This window comes from Ailuropoda melanoleuca, chromosome 4, assembly GCF_002007445.2.
Source record: "Ailuropoda melanoleuca isolate Jingjing chromosome 4, ASM200744v2, whole genome shotgun sequence".
Taxonomy (NCBI): domain Eukaryota; kingdom Metazoa; phylum Chordata; class Mammalia; order Carnivora; family Ursidae; genus Ailuropoda; species Ailuropoda melanoleuca.
This window is the reverse complement of record NC_048221.1, coordinates 2,742,697-2,759,937: the sequence shown is the minus strand read 5'-3', so window position 1 is coordinate 2,759,937 and position 17,241 is coordinate 2,742,697. Positions and strand designations below refer to the sequence as shown.

The window sequence follows — 17,241 nt, the reverse complement described above, 5'->3', positions numbered from 1 at the left end:
CCACAGGCGAGGAGGCCCTGCAAAAACCAAGCTTGGCTCTTATCTGGTTTATTTTTAGTTTTTAAAAAGATTTTATTTATTTATTGGACAGAGAGAGAGAGCACAGCAGGGGGAGCAGCAGGCAGAAGGAGAAGCATGTTCCCGGCCAAGCAAGGAGCCGGATGTGGGACTTGATCCCAAGACTTTGGGATCATGACCTGAACTGAAGGCAGACGCTTCACTGACTGAGCCACCCAGGGGTCCCTTGTCTGGTTTATTTTTAATTGTGGTTAAAATATACATATATAAAACTTGCCTTTCTGATCATTTTTAAGTGTCGAATTCAGTGGCATCAATTACATTCACAATGTGCAATTATCTCCACCATCCGTCTCAGAACTTTTTCACCTTCCCAAACTGAAACTCTGCCGAAGGCAGGCGCTTAACGACTGCGCTACCCAGGTGCCCCGCCATGATGTAAGCTTCTTGAGAGCAGAGATGTTGCACTGTCATTGTTGTGCCTCGAGTCCCTAAACCAGTGGTTCTCATGGGGGCGGGATTCTGCCCCTCGTGGCACATCTGGTGGTGTCTGGGAACATTTTGGTTTTCATGACTTGGGGGGATGGAGATGATGTGGCATTGAGTGGGTACAGACCAGAGACGCTGCTCCACACCCTACAATGCCCATGACAGGCCTCCCACAACAGAGAGTTTTCTGGCCCCAAATATCAACAGCGTGGGTCGAGAAACCCTGCCCTAGAGGAGCACCTGAAACATAGTCAGTTCTCATTAAATTGGGTTGAGGCAATGAAATTGCTAAAGATCCTTGACTGTCATTTTCCTGATTTGCAAAGGGGGTTAATACAAGGACATTCAGGCGCCATTATTAGTTGCTTCTGTATTTGTAAATTTGGCTACTGGCTAAAATTCATCTGTAACATTTGTAACCCCCAAATCAATACTCACGGCGCTTTCAGGGTCATTTGCAGACAATGCAGAGTGGTGAAAAATTTGAATGTTGGCCATACTTGTTCCCAGCTGGGTTTGAACAAGGCACCCTTTTGCCTCCTTATTCCAGCCCAGGTTGTAAATGGCCCCTTTTGGGATCTATTTACTACCATGATTTTTGCATTTTTGCACTTTATGTTGGTAGTTTTGCTGTTTACAGTGGACCCCGTGCACAGTGCTGTCTGGTGTTTCTGAGCACAAGAAGGCTGGGATGCAGCTTACAGAGAAAATATATGTGTTAGATAGACTTCATTCAGGCATGAATTATAGTGCTGTTGGCTGTGAGTCAACAATGTGTATTAAATAAGGTGTCTTTAGACAGAGCATATAGGGCACAAGATCATGTATTGATGAGTTGATGAAAATATTGTGACCAGAGGCTTGCAGGAACCTACCCCAGGGTTTCCCCCAGGGTTTGCTGCGACTTTTCCCCCAGAGCTTCTGTCAATAATGAGAATATTGTATCTACTTCTGGGGCGCCTGGGTGGCACAGTGGTTAAGCGTCTGCCTTTGGCTCAGGGCGTGATCCTGGCGTTATGGGATCGAGCCCCACATCAGACTCTTCCGCTATGAGCCTGCTTCTTCCTCTCCCACTCGCCCTGCTTGTGTTCCCTCTCTTGCTGGCTGTCTCTATCTCTGTTGAATAAATAAATAAAATCTTAAAAAAAAAACTGTATCTACTTCTAAGGNCTGCTTGTGTTCCCTCTCTCACTGGCTGTCTCTATCTCTGTTGAATAAATAAATAAAATCTTAAAAAAAAACTGTATCTACTTCTAAGAGCCATTGTAAGGACTAGATGAGATCTTGCATGCAAAGCATTTAGCACAATGCTTGTAGTAAATAACGGGGGGGGGGAGAGATATTATGTAATCCAGAGAAAACATTAAAGCAGACCTGCTTTTGTATAAAGCATGTAGCCTTCCTTACCTCATCAGAGCTGCGGGGAATTGGAGGGAGGCCCTGTGTAATTACCACTCTGAACTTTAGCCAGGGCATGGCGGGAGAGCTGCATTTGCCAGACCCACTCGATTGTTGCTGGTGGCCACACATGGGCATGAAGATGCAAGTGGAAGAATGCCATCCATTAAATCACCCATACGGCTTTCCTTGGCACCCTGGGCTTGCCATGGTTTCTGTCCAAGAATTAACTAGCCCCATGCCTGCTTCATATCAAGGAGGAAAGGAACACCACCCCTCCACAGTCGGTACATGTACTGGTTTTTTTTTAAATTAATTTTTAAAAACTTGAAGTAATTGTAGATTCACACGCAGTAAAAAATAACAGAGATCCTCTGTACCCTGTCTCCCCATTTACCCAATGGTAAAATCTTACACGATTATAGTACAATCTCACCATTGCTTTCCATACAGTCGAGAGCCAGAAGATGTCCTCACCAGGGGATACCTCGCGTTGTCCTTTTATAGCACTTCCACTCCCCATACCCTCCTCCCCATGTCCTTAACCCCTAGAAATCATGAATATGTTCTCCATTTCTGTAATTTTGACATTTCAAGAATTTTATGTAAATGGAATCATAAGATGATGTACAGCATGTAATCTTGTTGCATTGGCTTTTCCTCTTCGGCATAATTCTCTAGCATTTCATCCAACTTGTGTGTATCAAGAGTTTATTCCTTTTTGTGGCTAAGTAGTGGTCCATTTACATGAAATGCGCAGAACAGGTAAACCCATAGAGACAAAAAGCAAACTACTGGTTGCCGGGGGCTGGGAGATCGAGAAGTGACGGCTAATGGAGACACTTTCTACTCATGGTGATGAAAATGATCTGGAATCACACAGTGCTGATGGCCGTGCAACTCTCTCAATGTCCTAAAAACCACGAATTGCACACTTTAAATGGGGGAATTGTACGGTATGTGGACTCTATCTTGGTCAAGCTGTTATTAACCAAAAAGTCCCCGTAATTGTAATGAATAGTTTGGTTATGATCTGCCTCGCTGACCCTAAGTTCGGGAGGACCGGCACCATGCGGTTCTGCTCACTGCTGCATGCCCCAGCGTGGCCGCGCTTGTAGTAGGTGGGTCAAGAAATCTCTTTCAAAATGACTTAAACTTGGAGTAGGGTTTCTCCACCGGACATTGGAGCCGGGTCGTTCTCTGTGGGGCGTCCCGGGGCCCCCACCCACTCCATGCCAGGAGCCACAAATGTCCCTAGACACCGCCCAGTGTCCCCTGGAGGCAAATCACTACAGGTGAGAACCACTAGTTCAGGGTCAGCAAATTTTAGGTGCTGAGTGGGCTCTTGGAAGGCCCCGCGAAAGGCTGCCAACCAGGGGGTGCCGAAGGGACAAGCAGGACGTGGCCGCATCGACGGGGCCACCTGCACCCAGCCAGAGCGGTCAGCGGAACTCGCAAACCCACCCAAGTGGGACACAGTAAAAGTATTCCCGGGCTCCCGCTCAGGGTCGATCTTGGAGTGCAGGGCAGAAACCCCAGACAAAACCTTACGGTTAAAGGGAAGGCGGGACTCCGGGAAGGGGCGGGGCTCGAGGTAGAGCCCCCGGATGTTGAGCCGCTTGAGGGAAGGCGGGACTCCAGTCAGGGGCGGTGCTTGCGGCAGGGCGGGGCTCGAAGCAGAGTCCGCCCGCAGACGTGCAGTGGGACGCGAGAGGGCCTGAGCTTCGCGCGGGGGGCGGGGCTTGGGGCGCGTGGCGGGGCGCGAGCAGCACGCGGCGCGGGGGCGGGGCCCGGGAACGCCACCACCGCGGCCCTGCCCCTTCGCGCCTCGGGTCGGCTCGCGCTCTGTGGAGACGCCAAGATGGCGGCGAATAGCTTCTCCGGCTTCGCGTGGGGCGCCGGCACACAGTACAGGTAACAGCCCCTGCGCCGCCCGCGCCGCCGGCCGGACACGGGCCCAATCCCGGTCCCGGGGAAGCCGGGGGCCGGCGTGTCGGCCGGAGCCAGGTGGGACACGGGCTGGGAGGCCTGCGCCAGCTAAGATGGCCGCGCAGCCGGGAGGCCGCGGCTCCGACTGTGGCTTTCGGAGGGAGAGCTGGCGGGGTTGGGGGTCCGTACCTGAGGGGGCGCTCAGGCCTGATGTGGGGAGGGCGGCGGCCCTCGAGGCGGGCACAGAAGCCTGAGTGGGGAGGGAGTTTGGCCGGAGGGCGGCCCCTGAGGGGCACAGAGGGCCGGAGAGCGGGGACCCCTGGGCGGGGGTGGGGGAGAGACGGAGGTCCTGGAGGGTCCTGAGGGCCGCGGGGGGTGGAGGGCGGATCCGGAAGGGACCTGATTGCGCAGGGTGTGGAACGGAGATTCTTGGCGGAGGAGAGGGGAGTGGAGGGGGGACAGACCCGGGGGGAGGGACCTGGCTGGGCAGGGGGATGTGGAGACTGGGGGTACTGACCCCTGACGGGGGTGGGGGTGGTGAGGGAACTCAGAGACGTTGGCGGGGGTGATTGAGGCCTGATTGCGGGGGCCAAGCGGAGACTTGGGGGCGGTCCTGACACCCAGTAGGGGGGTGGACACTAGGGGCTTCTAGGGGAGGGGAAATAGTAAGGAGAGCTAGAGGAACCTGAGACTTTGAAACTCTGTGGGGTGGGTGTAAAGAACGGAGACCCACGCATTATTTCGGGGTGGGGGAGGAGACTAGAGAAGAAATTGGGGGCAGAGATAGGAAGCAGGCAAGGGAAGGAGGGATCTCCGGGTAGAAACACATAGGGTGTGCTGTATCCCCAGTGTACAAATACCCCCACTCCGTTCTCCAGGGCCTCTCCTTGGAGCATCTCTTCTATCTCCGTCCTTCAGCCTGACACTCAACAGCGAGTCCTAGGCGGGGAGGCACCTCCCTGAACCCATCCTTTTCCAGCTGTAGTCTGGGTGAACCTCTCGGGCCAGTTTCTCACAGGCCCTGAGGAAACAAGGACGCAGACTGCCCTCTGCACAACCGAGACACGAGTGTGTTTGCTGCACGTTTCAGTTTCAGCTAGTTGAAAATAGATATGTGGAAAGTTAGGGCTGACCTTTGCCATGTTCTTTCCTCTGGGCTCACAAGGAAACAGACCAGGGTTTGGGAATAAGGGTTGCGAAAAGTAGAGGGGCTCCTCCTGTTTTCTGTACTTGGAGTGGCTTCTAAGGTGGGGTGTTTGGCTAGTAATGGATTTTCTGATGGGGCCTGCTGTTTCCTGCAACACCGTGTTTTTGTTTTATCCTTCTTTGTTTCCACCACCCTCAGTGCTATTCTTACTGCCCGTGGTTAAAAAAGCAGGACCCCACTAGTCCCAAGGCTGTTAGAGGTGTGCGCTTTTGGAAGGGCTTCACCCTCTGCCTGCTCTCAAGCACTTCTTTCTCTTCTTCTTTTTCTTTCTCAGTGCATTCTTCAGGCATGAGTGGGAGATCACTGGAATGTTACGCTACTAAGATTACCTTCTGGGGGAGGGGAGCCTGGGCAGCTCAGTCAGTTAAGTGTTGACTCTTGTTCTCAGCTCAGGTCACCATCAGGGTCCTGGAATCGAGCCCCAAGTGGGGCTCCTCACTTAGCACAGTCTGCTTGTTCCTCTTCCTCCCTCTCGGTTCCTACCTCTGCTCGATTGCTGTCTCTCAAATAAATCAATAAAATCTTTTTTAAAAAGTTACCTTCTGGAGGAGAAATGGAATATTTACACTGTTAAAATAGGTAATTGCTGGGCTTCAGCAGATGCGTCTGTTGTTTATTTGAATTAATGTACTTACACATTTCAGCCTAGCTGCTGTCTGTATTCTGATGACTTAGGTGATAACATGAACTCGAGTGTAACTAAGGATGTGAAACTACCCTGAATGAAATGTCAAATTAGTCTGTGCTCTAGAAGTGTCCCCAAGAACATGTGTTATTCCTTAAGAAAAGAGTAGAGGTGCCTGGCTGGCTCAGAGCGTGGGACTCTTGATCTCAGGGTCATAAGTTCGAGCCCCACGTTGGTTGTAAAGATTACTTAAAAAATGAAATCTTTTATTTTTATTTTTAATTTTTTTAAAGATTTTATGTATTTATTTGAGAGAGAGCACAAGCAGGGAGAACAGCAGAGGGAGAGGGAGAAGCAGGGTCCCTGCTGAGCAGGGAGCCCGATGCGGGGCTTGATCCCAGGACCCTGGGGTCATGACCTGAGGCGAAGGCAGACGCCTAACTGACTGAGCCACCCAGGTGCCCCAAAAATAAAATCTTCTAAAAAAAAAAGTAAATTTAAGCAAAACTGAAACATAGGTATCATAGTAAAATAAATTTCAGTCTCAGAAAACCTTGAAAAGAGATCATCTGCATTCTCTGAATGACTTCAACTAGACATTTTCTTCTGGGGGAAATGAATTTTGCTTGGAACCCTCCGCTGCTTTTAGAGTATGTATTTCTTATGTGACGTGCCGTGGGAAGACTAATTAGATAACAGATTTTGAGAATGCATACTGACTTTATGGTAGCATTTGGACAACAGTATTTACAAAGCTCATTTCACAGATTGCCAAAGTGAAGACAATTGTTTTTTCTTAGAGGAATTTTGAGTAGGTTTTCTTGGCTTTTAAACTTGATAACCATAGCCCCTAGGAATATTCCTTATATCGTCCATTATTAGGGTTGGAATCTGAACTTTTTGGATTGTTGGTCAGTAAGAATTGGGTGCACATTCACTCTTGAACTATGTATAAGAAAATTTACAATTACTTGTTGGTATGGTGAGTTTCAATTATTGTATGTTATGTGGTCTTTTAAATCTCCTAAGGCTTTTTTAGAATTATAGTGCTGCAGATATCTAGAATGAAGGATTAATCCCATGAGGAAAATGGACTTTGGCAACGCTTTTTATTAGTCCCAAGTGCCATTTTCAGTGAGAGCAGCTCAGGAACTCCAGGGGGGGTTCTGTGTGTGTTTAAATTACTTTGGTAATGGAAACATCTAGAAATTGGAGCCTGATGCAGGAGGTCCACACTAGTGGAACGGGACAGGCTGGCCGTCTCTGTTACAGTTCCTTCCTTCTTCATTCAGTTCAGCAGTTTCGTGAAAATTCCCCCTGTACAGTACACCTGGCTACCTTTGCCTTCTAGTTCTTATTAAGTCTAAATAAGACAACTGCTGGATTTGGGGGTAATACTTGATTTCCCATCAGGAGAAGTGCTATTTTCGGGCACCTGGGTGGCTCAGTGGGTTAAGTGTCTGCCTTCGGCTGGGGTCATGATCCTGGGGTCAGGATTGAGTCCCACGTCGGGCTCCTTGCTCAGCGGGAGCCTACTTCTCCCTCTGCCTACTGCTCCCTCTGCTTGTGCATGCTCGCTCTCTCTGACAAATAATAAAATCTTTTTAAAAAGAAAAGGAGAAGCTCTATTTTAATAAGCTTTTGAGAATCTCTCTCTCTTTCCTTTTTTTAAAGATTTACTTATTAGAAGGGGGAGGCGGGACAGAGGGGGAGAGGGAAGAGAGAATCGCAAGCAGACTCCCAGCTGAGCGCGGAACCCAACACAGGGCTCTGTCTCACGACCCATGAGTTTATAACCTGAGTCGAAACCAAGAGTGGGACTTTTAAGCAACTGCATGACCCAGGCACCCCACCAGTGGCTCTTTTTTATTTTGAATGTCATTGGTTGAATCCAGGGTTAGTAGCTGGATGTCTGTTGTCGTTGCTCATAAGAACCTCACATTGGCTGTCTAGTCCTCCCTCCCTCTGTCAACACAAGAGATACATGTGTTAGACCAGTGTGGACGTGACGGAGGTTTCTCTGCCCCTGAAAGCATCAGGGCTGGAAACACACATGGCACCTCGCCAGTCCTTAAACATTGGCCTTTCATGAGTTGGATTCACAGCAGTAGACTGGCATGGCCATCATAACCCCAGTTGGAAGTTCTTTCACTTGTACTGCTTCTAGGAGGGCGCATAAGAATGCTTTCTCTTTGGCTTACTCAGCATAATATCATCAAGACAGCATTTTTAAGCATCTGCCTGGTGGGCTAACCTTGTGGCCACCCTCCATTTGGGGACCGTGTTCCTTTGCTGAAGGATGGAAGAGTTGCACTGCCCAGCCCAGAATCCGGCTCGCCCTGGAGCCTTGAGACATGGCTGTCACCAGCCTCAGAAATCCCTGCCTCAGGAACGTGGAGCAGCCCGGTGCCTCTGTCTTGAGGAGCCAGGCCAGCCCTGATTCGAGCTGGGGACTCTTGACTACAGTTTAAAAGAAGGTTGCAGATGGAGTTGGGGAATGAAATTCTCTGTCATCTTCTCAAGAGCCCGAGGATTTAGTTTATCAAACCCGTTTTCAGTACGTTGGGGTGTTTTCTGGGAGTTTCTGGATCTGAACTGGGCATTTCACTTGGAGAAGGTACATAAGACTTACATAATTTTAAAAAATCTGCTAAAAAAAATCAGAATTGCGGGCATATGACTAGCTCATTCAGAAGGGCATTTGAGTTTTGAACTCAGGGTCATGAGTTCAAGCCCCATGTTGAGTGTAGAGATTACTTAAATAAACTTTAAAAAAATAAAATATTTTTTAAAAATCAGAATTGTTATGAGTATGAATGTATGTCATATGTGTATTTTGAATATTAAAACCTCACGAACCGAAGTGCCAAGTGAGATCATCACTGGGTGTTTACATAGGTGTGTACACAGAAAGTAGGATGATCTTATTGACAAACAGATAAGGAAATGTCCTTCCCAATGAGTGACTTTAGTGACCATATCAGCAGTGGGTAAAGTAGTTCACCGCATGCCATCTAAACTCTGAATATTCCTCAGCCCTGTGAATTGTCACAGACGCGCCTGGAAAACTGTGCCGAGGTCAGGGTGCGGGAGCCGGGTTTTCTCTCACCAGCACTGCGGCGAAGGTGATCTTTGCCGTGAGAGCTCCAGCTGCTTGATCCTCGGCAGTTCTCAGTCAGGCTTAGTTTATGCCAGGACAAGAGGAGGTAAATGAGTAGGTGAAGAGCTGTGTTCTGGAGGAAGGGTCCAGGATATAAAAGGATAATACTGAGTGTATTTTCTCAGCACTGTGATTGCAGGAAAATCTTTTTTTCGCTTGATTTTTCCCCTCAGACTCGAAATGTTTTTGGTTTTGTGCGTGTGCACGTTCCCACTGAATATGACCCGTTGACAGTGGTGTGTAGCAGAGACCTCTCACGGCTACAGCAGACCCAGAACATGTCATTACCTGCTGTAGATTCCCCAGACATACCCTTCGGAAGTGAGCGCTACTCTCGGGGTCCGTGTGTTCTTTTATGGTTGGCCTTGTAGGAGCAAGCAAGAGCATGTCCCACAGGAGAGAGCGCTCGCTGGACAGGGAAGCTGACCTCATCGGCCAAGTCCCTTCCATCTCCAGCCCTCCACGTCCCTGTCAATCAGGTGACTGAGCAAAATGGTTATCAACGAGTCTTGCCAACCTTGCATTCTAAAATCTAGATGATATACTCAAAAAAACCCTGCTTCCCTGAAGCAAACATTTATTTTTTTTTAAAGGTTTTATTTATTTATTTGAGATAGAGAGCATGAGCACAAGTGGCAGGGGGGTGGTGGGCAGAGAGAGAGAGAGAAGCAGGCTCCCCGCTGAGCAGGGAGCCCAATGCGGGACCCGATCCCGGGATCCTGGGATCATGACCTGAGCCGAAGGCAGATGCTTAACTGACTTAGCCACCCAGGAGCCCTGAAGCAAACATTTAGACCAAAAAACTATTAGAAGATAATTGCCTTGACCCAAAGACAAGGATGTCAGCTGGGACTTTGGGATCCGCATTCCCATAGACGTGCTTAAATACTGCTTTTCCTGTGCTAACAGATGGCCAGCTTCCAGCCTTAGCTCTTCTCCCTCCTGGCAGATGGCACCAGCTAGGTCCTTGTCACGGGGTCCTCATTGTGGGGCAGTGGCCCTCAGCCTTGAGGTACAGTGGCACACCCTTCCTTTGAACAACAGGTGACTTCCAACTATATTAGCACAGGGGTTCGGCTGTGGGCTTAAGGGGAGGCTTCACCGAGAGCATATCTGTGGTTCGTTATTCCTGTAACCTCATCCATCAGGGGTTGGAAATTGGCAGCCTGTACACCACGTTTGATTCGCACACCTGCCTTCTTCAGCCTGTGTGGTAGGCTCGTTGCTTGCTTTATTGGAATTGGTTGCCAGCATTTAAAAATCGGGAGACTTTGGGGCACCTGGCTGGCTCAGTCAGAGGAGCATGCGACTCTTGATTTTGGGGTCATGAGTTCGAGCCCCACGTTGGGTGTAGAGATTAAACTTAAAAAAAAATAAATTAGGGGAGACTTCGCAAAAACCCTGATTTCTAGCCTTGCTTAAAATCGGGAGATCTGGCACCCCTGGACCGCATTGTAAGCCGCTGCCTGTGCAAGCTGCTGTAGCACGTGAGCTCCTGTCGAATTGTCCTGCCCTCTCAAGAGCTGGCTTCCTGTTCTACGGGCCAGTACATGGAGGGTTGGAAAGAGTAAGTGACTTTCTCAAGGCCCCAGTGAGCAGAGCAGGACTGGAAGCCATCCCACTGTGCTGTGGCTCTCCTCCCAGTTCCTAATCTTGAGACCTCTGTGACTCGAGCTCCGTCCTTGTGCAGAACCTCTCCTCCTCAGCCTCTCTTCTCTACCATCTTGCTTGGAGGGAATGTGTCACTCGTGCCTGTGGGATTTTATGTCGTGGAGGTGCCTGAATGCGGGCGCGGAGAGGCCTGTGCCACTGCAAGGAGAATTGATCACATTTCCCGAGAGAAGGAGACGTGCCATGGTGCACAGGGCCATATAAAACTCACCATTTAACCTCAACGACTGGTTTTTGGCTCCCCCGTTCCAGCAGGGATCCTTACCGTGGTGCCTGTGAAGCCTGAGTGACTACAGGCAAAACTGCCATTTCCAAAGAGTCCAAGGGACTCCGCTTCCGCCTGACTGGAAATTGAGAGAAGGTGAGGTGACCAGTGACCCCCCCCCATGTAGGGGAGCCTGAGAAGGGTTGGGGTGTTCTCCCTCTGGACCTGTGGTAGGGAGCCTGGGCGGGAGAAACTGCTGCTGCTGCACCCTTGGCTGCTTTTGCTCCCAAACGCTAGGCTCAATCCCCAGCCCCAAACCTGCGGTATCCTCACCCATTTTTGCACAGCACATGTGACATTGGGGCAGGTCACTCTGGGGTGGGCAGTGTGGGGAGTGGAGCAGCACCCCAGTTGTGACAACCACAGATGTCCCCAGCATCACCCGGTGTTCGCTAGGGGCAGAGTCACCCCGGGCAAGAACCCCTACGCCAGATTTCTTAGGTTTTGGCAACCACGTGGGCCATGCCTGTGGGAAGTCTTTGCCATGAGCAGTGTTTTGGCTCCCTCGACACCTAAAACCTCCGTGTGGCAGATTGGTTGCCAAAATGTCCCTGTCCTTCATCCTTAGGTCCTCACCCTTTCGGCCATGACCTTGCAGCTTTTCCCATCTAGAAGTAATGTCCGTTTCCCTAGCCCTTGAATCTGGGCTTCCTGTGCCTTGTCTTGCCAAAGGACTGCAGTGGAAGTGACGCTGCCACAGACTGACAGTCGGTGCGTCCCAAAATCCTAACTGAAGCCTAGTCCTCCATGTGGTGGTCTGGGAAGTGGGGCCTCTGGGAGGGGCTTAGGTTGTGAGGGTGCAGCCCTCACGGATGGGATGAGTGCTCTTATGAGAGAGGCCCCAGAAAGCTCCCTCACTCCATCCTGCACGTGAAGACACATAAGAAGATGGTGGTCCACGAACCAGTCCCTCACCAGACATGGCATCTGCCGGCACCTTGATCTTGGACTTCTAGCCTCTGGAGCCTCTGCCCACATCCCCTCCACCTTGGGAACACTGCCACATGAAGGACCCAAGGCTGGCCCTGGAGGACGAGATGCTACAGGGAGGGCGCCGGGGTGTCTGTGTGATAGCCAGCTGCCTTCCAGAGGCGCAGCGGCCTGCCGCTGACTTCTGGTGCGATGCGGCCCAGCGTACAGAATCACGAGCGAAATAAACAGTCGCTGTTTTAAGCCAGGAATCAGCAAATCTTTTCAGTAAAGGGCCAGGGAGGAAATACTTGCAGCTTTGTGTATAACTTAGTTAAGGCTGTTGTAACCAAGGACCACAGACCAGGTGTTTTGTAAACAGTAGGAAAGTATCCCCCGCAGTTCCAGAGGCCATGTGTTTGAGATGAGGGTGGCCGGAGCTGGGTTCTGGTGAGAGCCCCGAGGCTGGTTGCAGACGGCTGGCTTCCCCCTGTGTCCTTGCCTGGGGCAGCCGGGGTGGGGGAGCAGTCTCCCCTGTGATCAGTCGTACTCCTGAGGGCTCAGAACTTCTGATGCCATCTAATCCTAATCCCTCCCAAAGGCCCCACCTCCTACACTGTCACAGTGAGGGGTAAGGTTTCAACATTGGATTCTGGGAGACAAACATTCGGTCGCTAACACCAGGCCATATGGCGTCTGTTGCTGCTACTGAGCTCCCCCACTCTAGGGTGGAGGCCGCCGTAAACAGTGCACAAACAAGCGGGCGTGGCCGTGTGCCATGAAGCTTTAGTTTTTGACTCTGAACTGTGAATGTCACATAATTTTCACGTGTCACAAAATAGTACTTTAACTTTCTCCAGCCATTTGAAAATGGGAAAACCATTCTTTGCTGCGGGCCGTACGAAAGCAGGCAGTGGGCAGATGTGGCTGTCCCTTGGCAAACGCTGCTTAAAACCCTCCCGTTTCTCCCTTTCTCTCTCCACCTGGGCACTGCTGCACCAAGTCTCTCTCTCGAGAGTGGGTGTGAGATGCACGACACATGCCCTCCCCGAGTTTGAGGGGCACCCCACGCTCCACATCCTTATAGAGCTCACTCAGCTAACTAAAAGCGAGGCAGCACTCTACCCTCGCAGACCATAAACACCAACAGGTGCCTTCGCGGTGTCGTGAGCAGTTACTCAGAATAAGGTGGGTCTCATGTTCCCTTTCTGGGCTCCAGCCACCACTTTGATCATTGTCCCCACAGGTTTACTACCCTTGACTGCTCTGCAAGGCCCGGTCTTAAGTGTTTGTGGAGCCCTGAGGGAGAAAGAATGGTATGCCAGCAGCCCACAGTTAGCAGGAGCCCTCCCCCACCTCCCAAGATCAGAAGAGGACTTGCAGGGAAGGGAGACTGGGATTTTGGTGGGTGGGGCTGGGCCTGGTATGGACATTAAAATGGGAGGAAAGCACAGGGGCCTGACCGGGAAACTGTGCTGTGCTGAGAGACAGAGGATTGGTGGGGGGGTGGCAGGAGGCTAAACGGTGGGCTCGGGGCTCTCAGATGTAAGGCAGAAGCTGGGGTTTATGCAGTTAGCAATGGGGAGTCTCCAAGATATGTCCTGTTTTAGAAAGTCTTGAATAAATCACAAGATTTGTCGTGTTTTGGATGCTAAGGTGGTGCTATAGGCTGAATTGTGCCCCCCCCCCAATTCATAGGAGGCCCTAACCCCCAATGCCGCCTGAGGCAGGGCCTGTCGCAAGTCATTACAGTTACATGAGATCACAAGGGTGGGTCTGAGGCAGCCATCCTCGCCCCATTCGGTGGGCTGTGCTTGGTTTGTGGTCAGTGGGGTGGGACCCAGGCTGGGAGGGAAGCCACGAGAGGAAGCCAGTGCAAGAAGGCGTGTGTAGAATGTTCGGGGAGGATACCTTGCAGTGTTGCTTTACCAGCATTGGAAATAGTGTTTGGTGGTTTAAAGAGATGCCCATGGACTCTTCGATGCTCCTTCCTTCAAAAGTTGGGGCCTAGGGGCGCCTGGGTGGCACAGCAGTTAAGCGTCTGCCTTCGGCTCAGGGCGTGATCCTGGCGTTGTGGGATCGAGCCCCACATCAGGCTCCTCCGCTATGAGGAGGAGCTTATGTTCCCTCTCTCGCTGGCCATCTCTCTGTGTCAAATAAATAAAATAAAATCTTATAAATAAATAAATAAATAAATAAATAAATAAATAAATAAATAAATAAATAAATAAAAAAATAAAATAAAATAAAATAAAATAAAATAAAATAAAAAAGACCTCGTCTCCAAATACAGTCACATTCTGAGTGAGGTCTTGGGGGTTAGGAGTTCCACATGTAAATCTGAGGGAGGACACAAGGCAGCCCATCTGTGACAGCTGCTTCAGGTCATTACAGTAGCAAAACTCAGATGACAAGAAAATCTTGGTTACACAAACACCACTCATGCTGAAACAAAATAATATAAATGATATAAACAAAATTAATATAACTTTAAAAATAAATTTTACAGAATATGTAATCATTAATGATTTGTTACTTTATCTAAGACCTCCAAACCGCACTAGCCCATCAACAGAATGCCCAGACATGCACGATAATCAATAAATTCGGTCACCTCCGATGTTCTGCCACCCAGAAAAGCCTTAGCCTCTTTCTGTTGTTGCTGTTGTTGTTCGAAAGGTTTACTGGCCAAGGTAGGTAAGCTAAAACCTACCGTATTTAACTTTTTGCCAGCTCGATTTACGATGTTAAAGTATTTAGATGTACGGTGTGCAGTCCATTTGTACTTTCATCGTGCGCCTCCAAAGGCTGATGACTCACTCACTTGAATGGATCGCAATTCATTCACCTGCCTTCCTCTCGGTAGACGTTTTCATTATGTATACGTACTGGTGAGTCAGAAATCATCCCCAGTGCTGTGGTTTCAAACCCAAATACTGATCTTCACGGTTTCTGCAGGTCAGGAACATGGGCGTGGCTTGGCTGGGCTCTAGGCTCACGGTCTTTCTGAGGTTGCCGACGAGACGCTGGCTGGGGCGGCATCATCTGAAGGCTTGACTGGGGTGGTCGGCTGTGCTTCCTGGATGTTCCCTCCCACAGTGGGCCGTTTGGGGCTGGCTGTTTGCAAGGGGCCTTGGATCCATCACATGGGCCTTTCCCAGCACTGCTAGCTACTGGCTTCCCCCACAGAGGGTCGGGTGTGGAAGCTGGACTTGTCATGACCCAGCCTCTGACACCAATCACAGGGCAGAACTTCTGCCACATTCCATTAGTTAGAAGTGAATTACTAAATCTAACCACCCTCCAGGGCAGAGGATTAGGCCCCAACTTTTTTTTTTTTTAAAGATTTTATTTATTTATTTATTCGACAGAGATAGAGACAGCCAGTGAGAGAGGGAACACAAGCAGGGGGAGTGGGAGAGGAAGAAGCAGGCTCCCAGCGGAGGAGCCTGATGTGGGGCTCGATCCCACAACGCCGGGATCACGCCCTGAGCCGAAGGCAGACGCTTAACGACTGTGCCACCCAGGCGCCCCAAGAGACGAGGTCTTTAAAGAGGTGATTAAGTTAAAATGTGGTCACAGAGGTGGGCCCTAATCCAATATGACTGGCATCCCTGTAAGAGGAGATGGGGACACAGACACACTTAGAGGGATGACTCCGTGAGGATACGGGAGAAGATGGTGTCTACACACGCAGGAGAGATGCTTCGGAAGGAACTGGCCCTGCCACCTCCTTAATCTGGAACTTCTGGCCTGTTCAGTACAGTCTGTTGTTGAAGCCACCGGTCAGTGGGACTTTGTAATGGCAGCCCGAGCCAACCAACACAGCCCCTTTCCTGATCAGGGTTCCATCTCAGAGCTGCGGGACAGAGGAGATGGTCGGAGAGCCCGAGTCCCCTTAGGGACAGGTCACAGCTAGCGCCCTTCCACGATCCTCAGAAGGACATGAATTCTTACCTACACAGTCGCCTGGGGGCATGAGGCCTTCATTTCTGCTGGAACCTCAGTTGAGAAAGGCTGAGCTAAAAGATCCAACCTTAAAACGCAGTTACAGCTGAAGTGTACAAAGCAGATATATTTTCATAAAAAATGTTGAGTAATAAAAAAAATGCTGAATAAATGTAAAACATGGAAAAATCAACATAATTGCGTCTTTCTAAAAAGTTTCTTAAAATACTAAAAAATGTCTGTTAAACATGAAGACAAAATATATGGGGGGTGGGGAGTAACGGTAGTAGTAATGAGATTTCATTTTATTGTAGTGACATAGATACGACATAAAATGTACCATTGAACCGTCTCTAAGCGCACAGCACCGCGGCGTGAAGCACACTCACCCCGTCCTGCAGCCACCCCCACCCTCTGTCTCCAGAACGTTCCATCTCCCCCACCTGGAGACTCTGTCCCCAAGAAGCACGGACTCCCCACCCCCTGCCCCAGCCCAAGGCTGGATCATCTATTGTGTGTGAGTGGAGACCATATTTTGCTTTCATGTTCTAGAGCAAGAGGTAGGGAGAAGGGTCTCCCCAGGGCCTGAACAGGGTTAGTCACGAGAGCGGGAGGGTGCTGAGACGCTTGTGTGTTTCTCAGTAAATGGGTGTGTGTGTGTGTGTGTGATGGGTGGGACCTTCTCATGCGGCACTGCCCCATAGGACTTAATGTGATGATGGAAATTTCTCTCTCTCTGCCTTCCACCAAGAAACCTAAATTGATTAAAATGAAACTAAGTGTTGAATTCCGTTCCTCAACCACCCGAGCCACATTGTAAGTGTGTAGGGGCCACATGTGGCCAGTGCTGCCATATTGGACGGCGCGGCTCTAAAATGTGGGGCCAGGGGCCTGGGTGGCTCAGTTGGTGAAGCATCTGCCTTTGGCTCAGATCGTGATCCTGGGGTCCTGGGATCGAGCCCCACATTGGGCTCTCTGCTCAGCGGAAGGCCTGCTTCTCCCTCTCTGCTCTGTCTCACTCTTTCTCTCTCTCTCTTAAGTAAATAAAATCTTTCAACAGAAATAAAATGTGGGGCCAGGTCAGGGGGTCCTCTAGCCAAGTGAAGAGCACCGTGGGATATAACAGTTAAAAATGAAGGAGCCACAAGTATTTGTATGGAGCCAGTACCTTCCGGCAGCCTGGGGGTGTCGGGAGTGGAGAAACAGGTTGCTGGGCAAGATGTGTAATAAGGACATAGCTTTACACGCAAGGTGACACTGAAAGACACCACTGTGCGGCATGAAGACTCCTTCCTGTATAGTCGAAGTATAAAAATCACGGCCAACCCCAGGGGGAGAAGGAAGGGGATCTGATGGGGGGAAGATTCAGTTTTCATTATTTAAAGAAGTTCTGATGCGAATACGGCAGAATACGGAGGCTTATGACAGCTCAGCGGCATGCACACGTTATGTTCTATGCTCGGAGTATTTTTGTAATGAAGTCTTAATACCAAGGGATTCAGAGAGCCAGCCAACCACCTGCTTGATCTGCTTTTTTTTTTTTTTTATTTTTTTTTATTTTCAAGACAACACAAAGACGTTTCTATTAATAGTCTCTGTGCAGCTGAAGCAACTGCGGCTTG

The 17,241-nt window shown here is 49.9% G+C and overlaps 1 protein-coding gene across 9 annotated transcripts in view; it reads left to right on the top strand.

Annotated features, from left to right (window-relative positions):
• The first annotated feature begins 3,576 nt into the window (after positions 1-3,576).
• Positions 3,577-17,241, top strand: part of ZFR2 (zinc finger RNA binding protein 2) — a 44,175-nt gene continuing 30,510 nt past the window's right edge. For 3 of the 9 annotated variants that reach the window (XM_034657515.1, XM_034657513.1, XM_034657523.1), the window contains exon 1: positions 3,578-3,819. In XM_034657515.1, the coding sequence (XP_034513406.1) occupies positions 3,767-3,819 (53 nt within the window). In that variant the 5' untranslated portion in view covers positions 3,578-3,766. Of the gene's footprint in view, positions 3,820-10,749; positions 10,859-17,241 lie in introns of all 9 variants that reach the window. The other 6 variants (XM_034657519.1, XM_034657514.1, XM_034657516.1 and 3 more) reach the window with 5 other exon arrangements.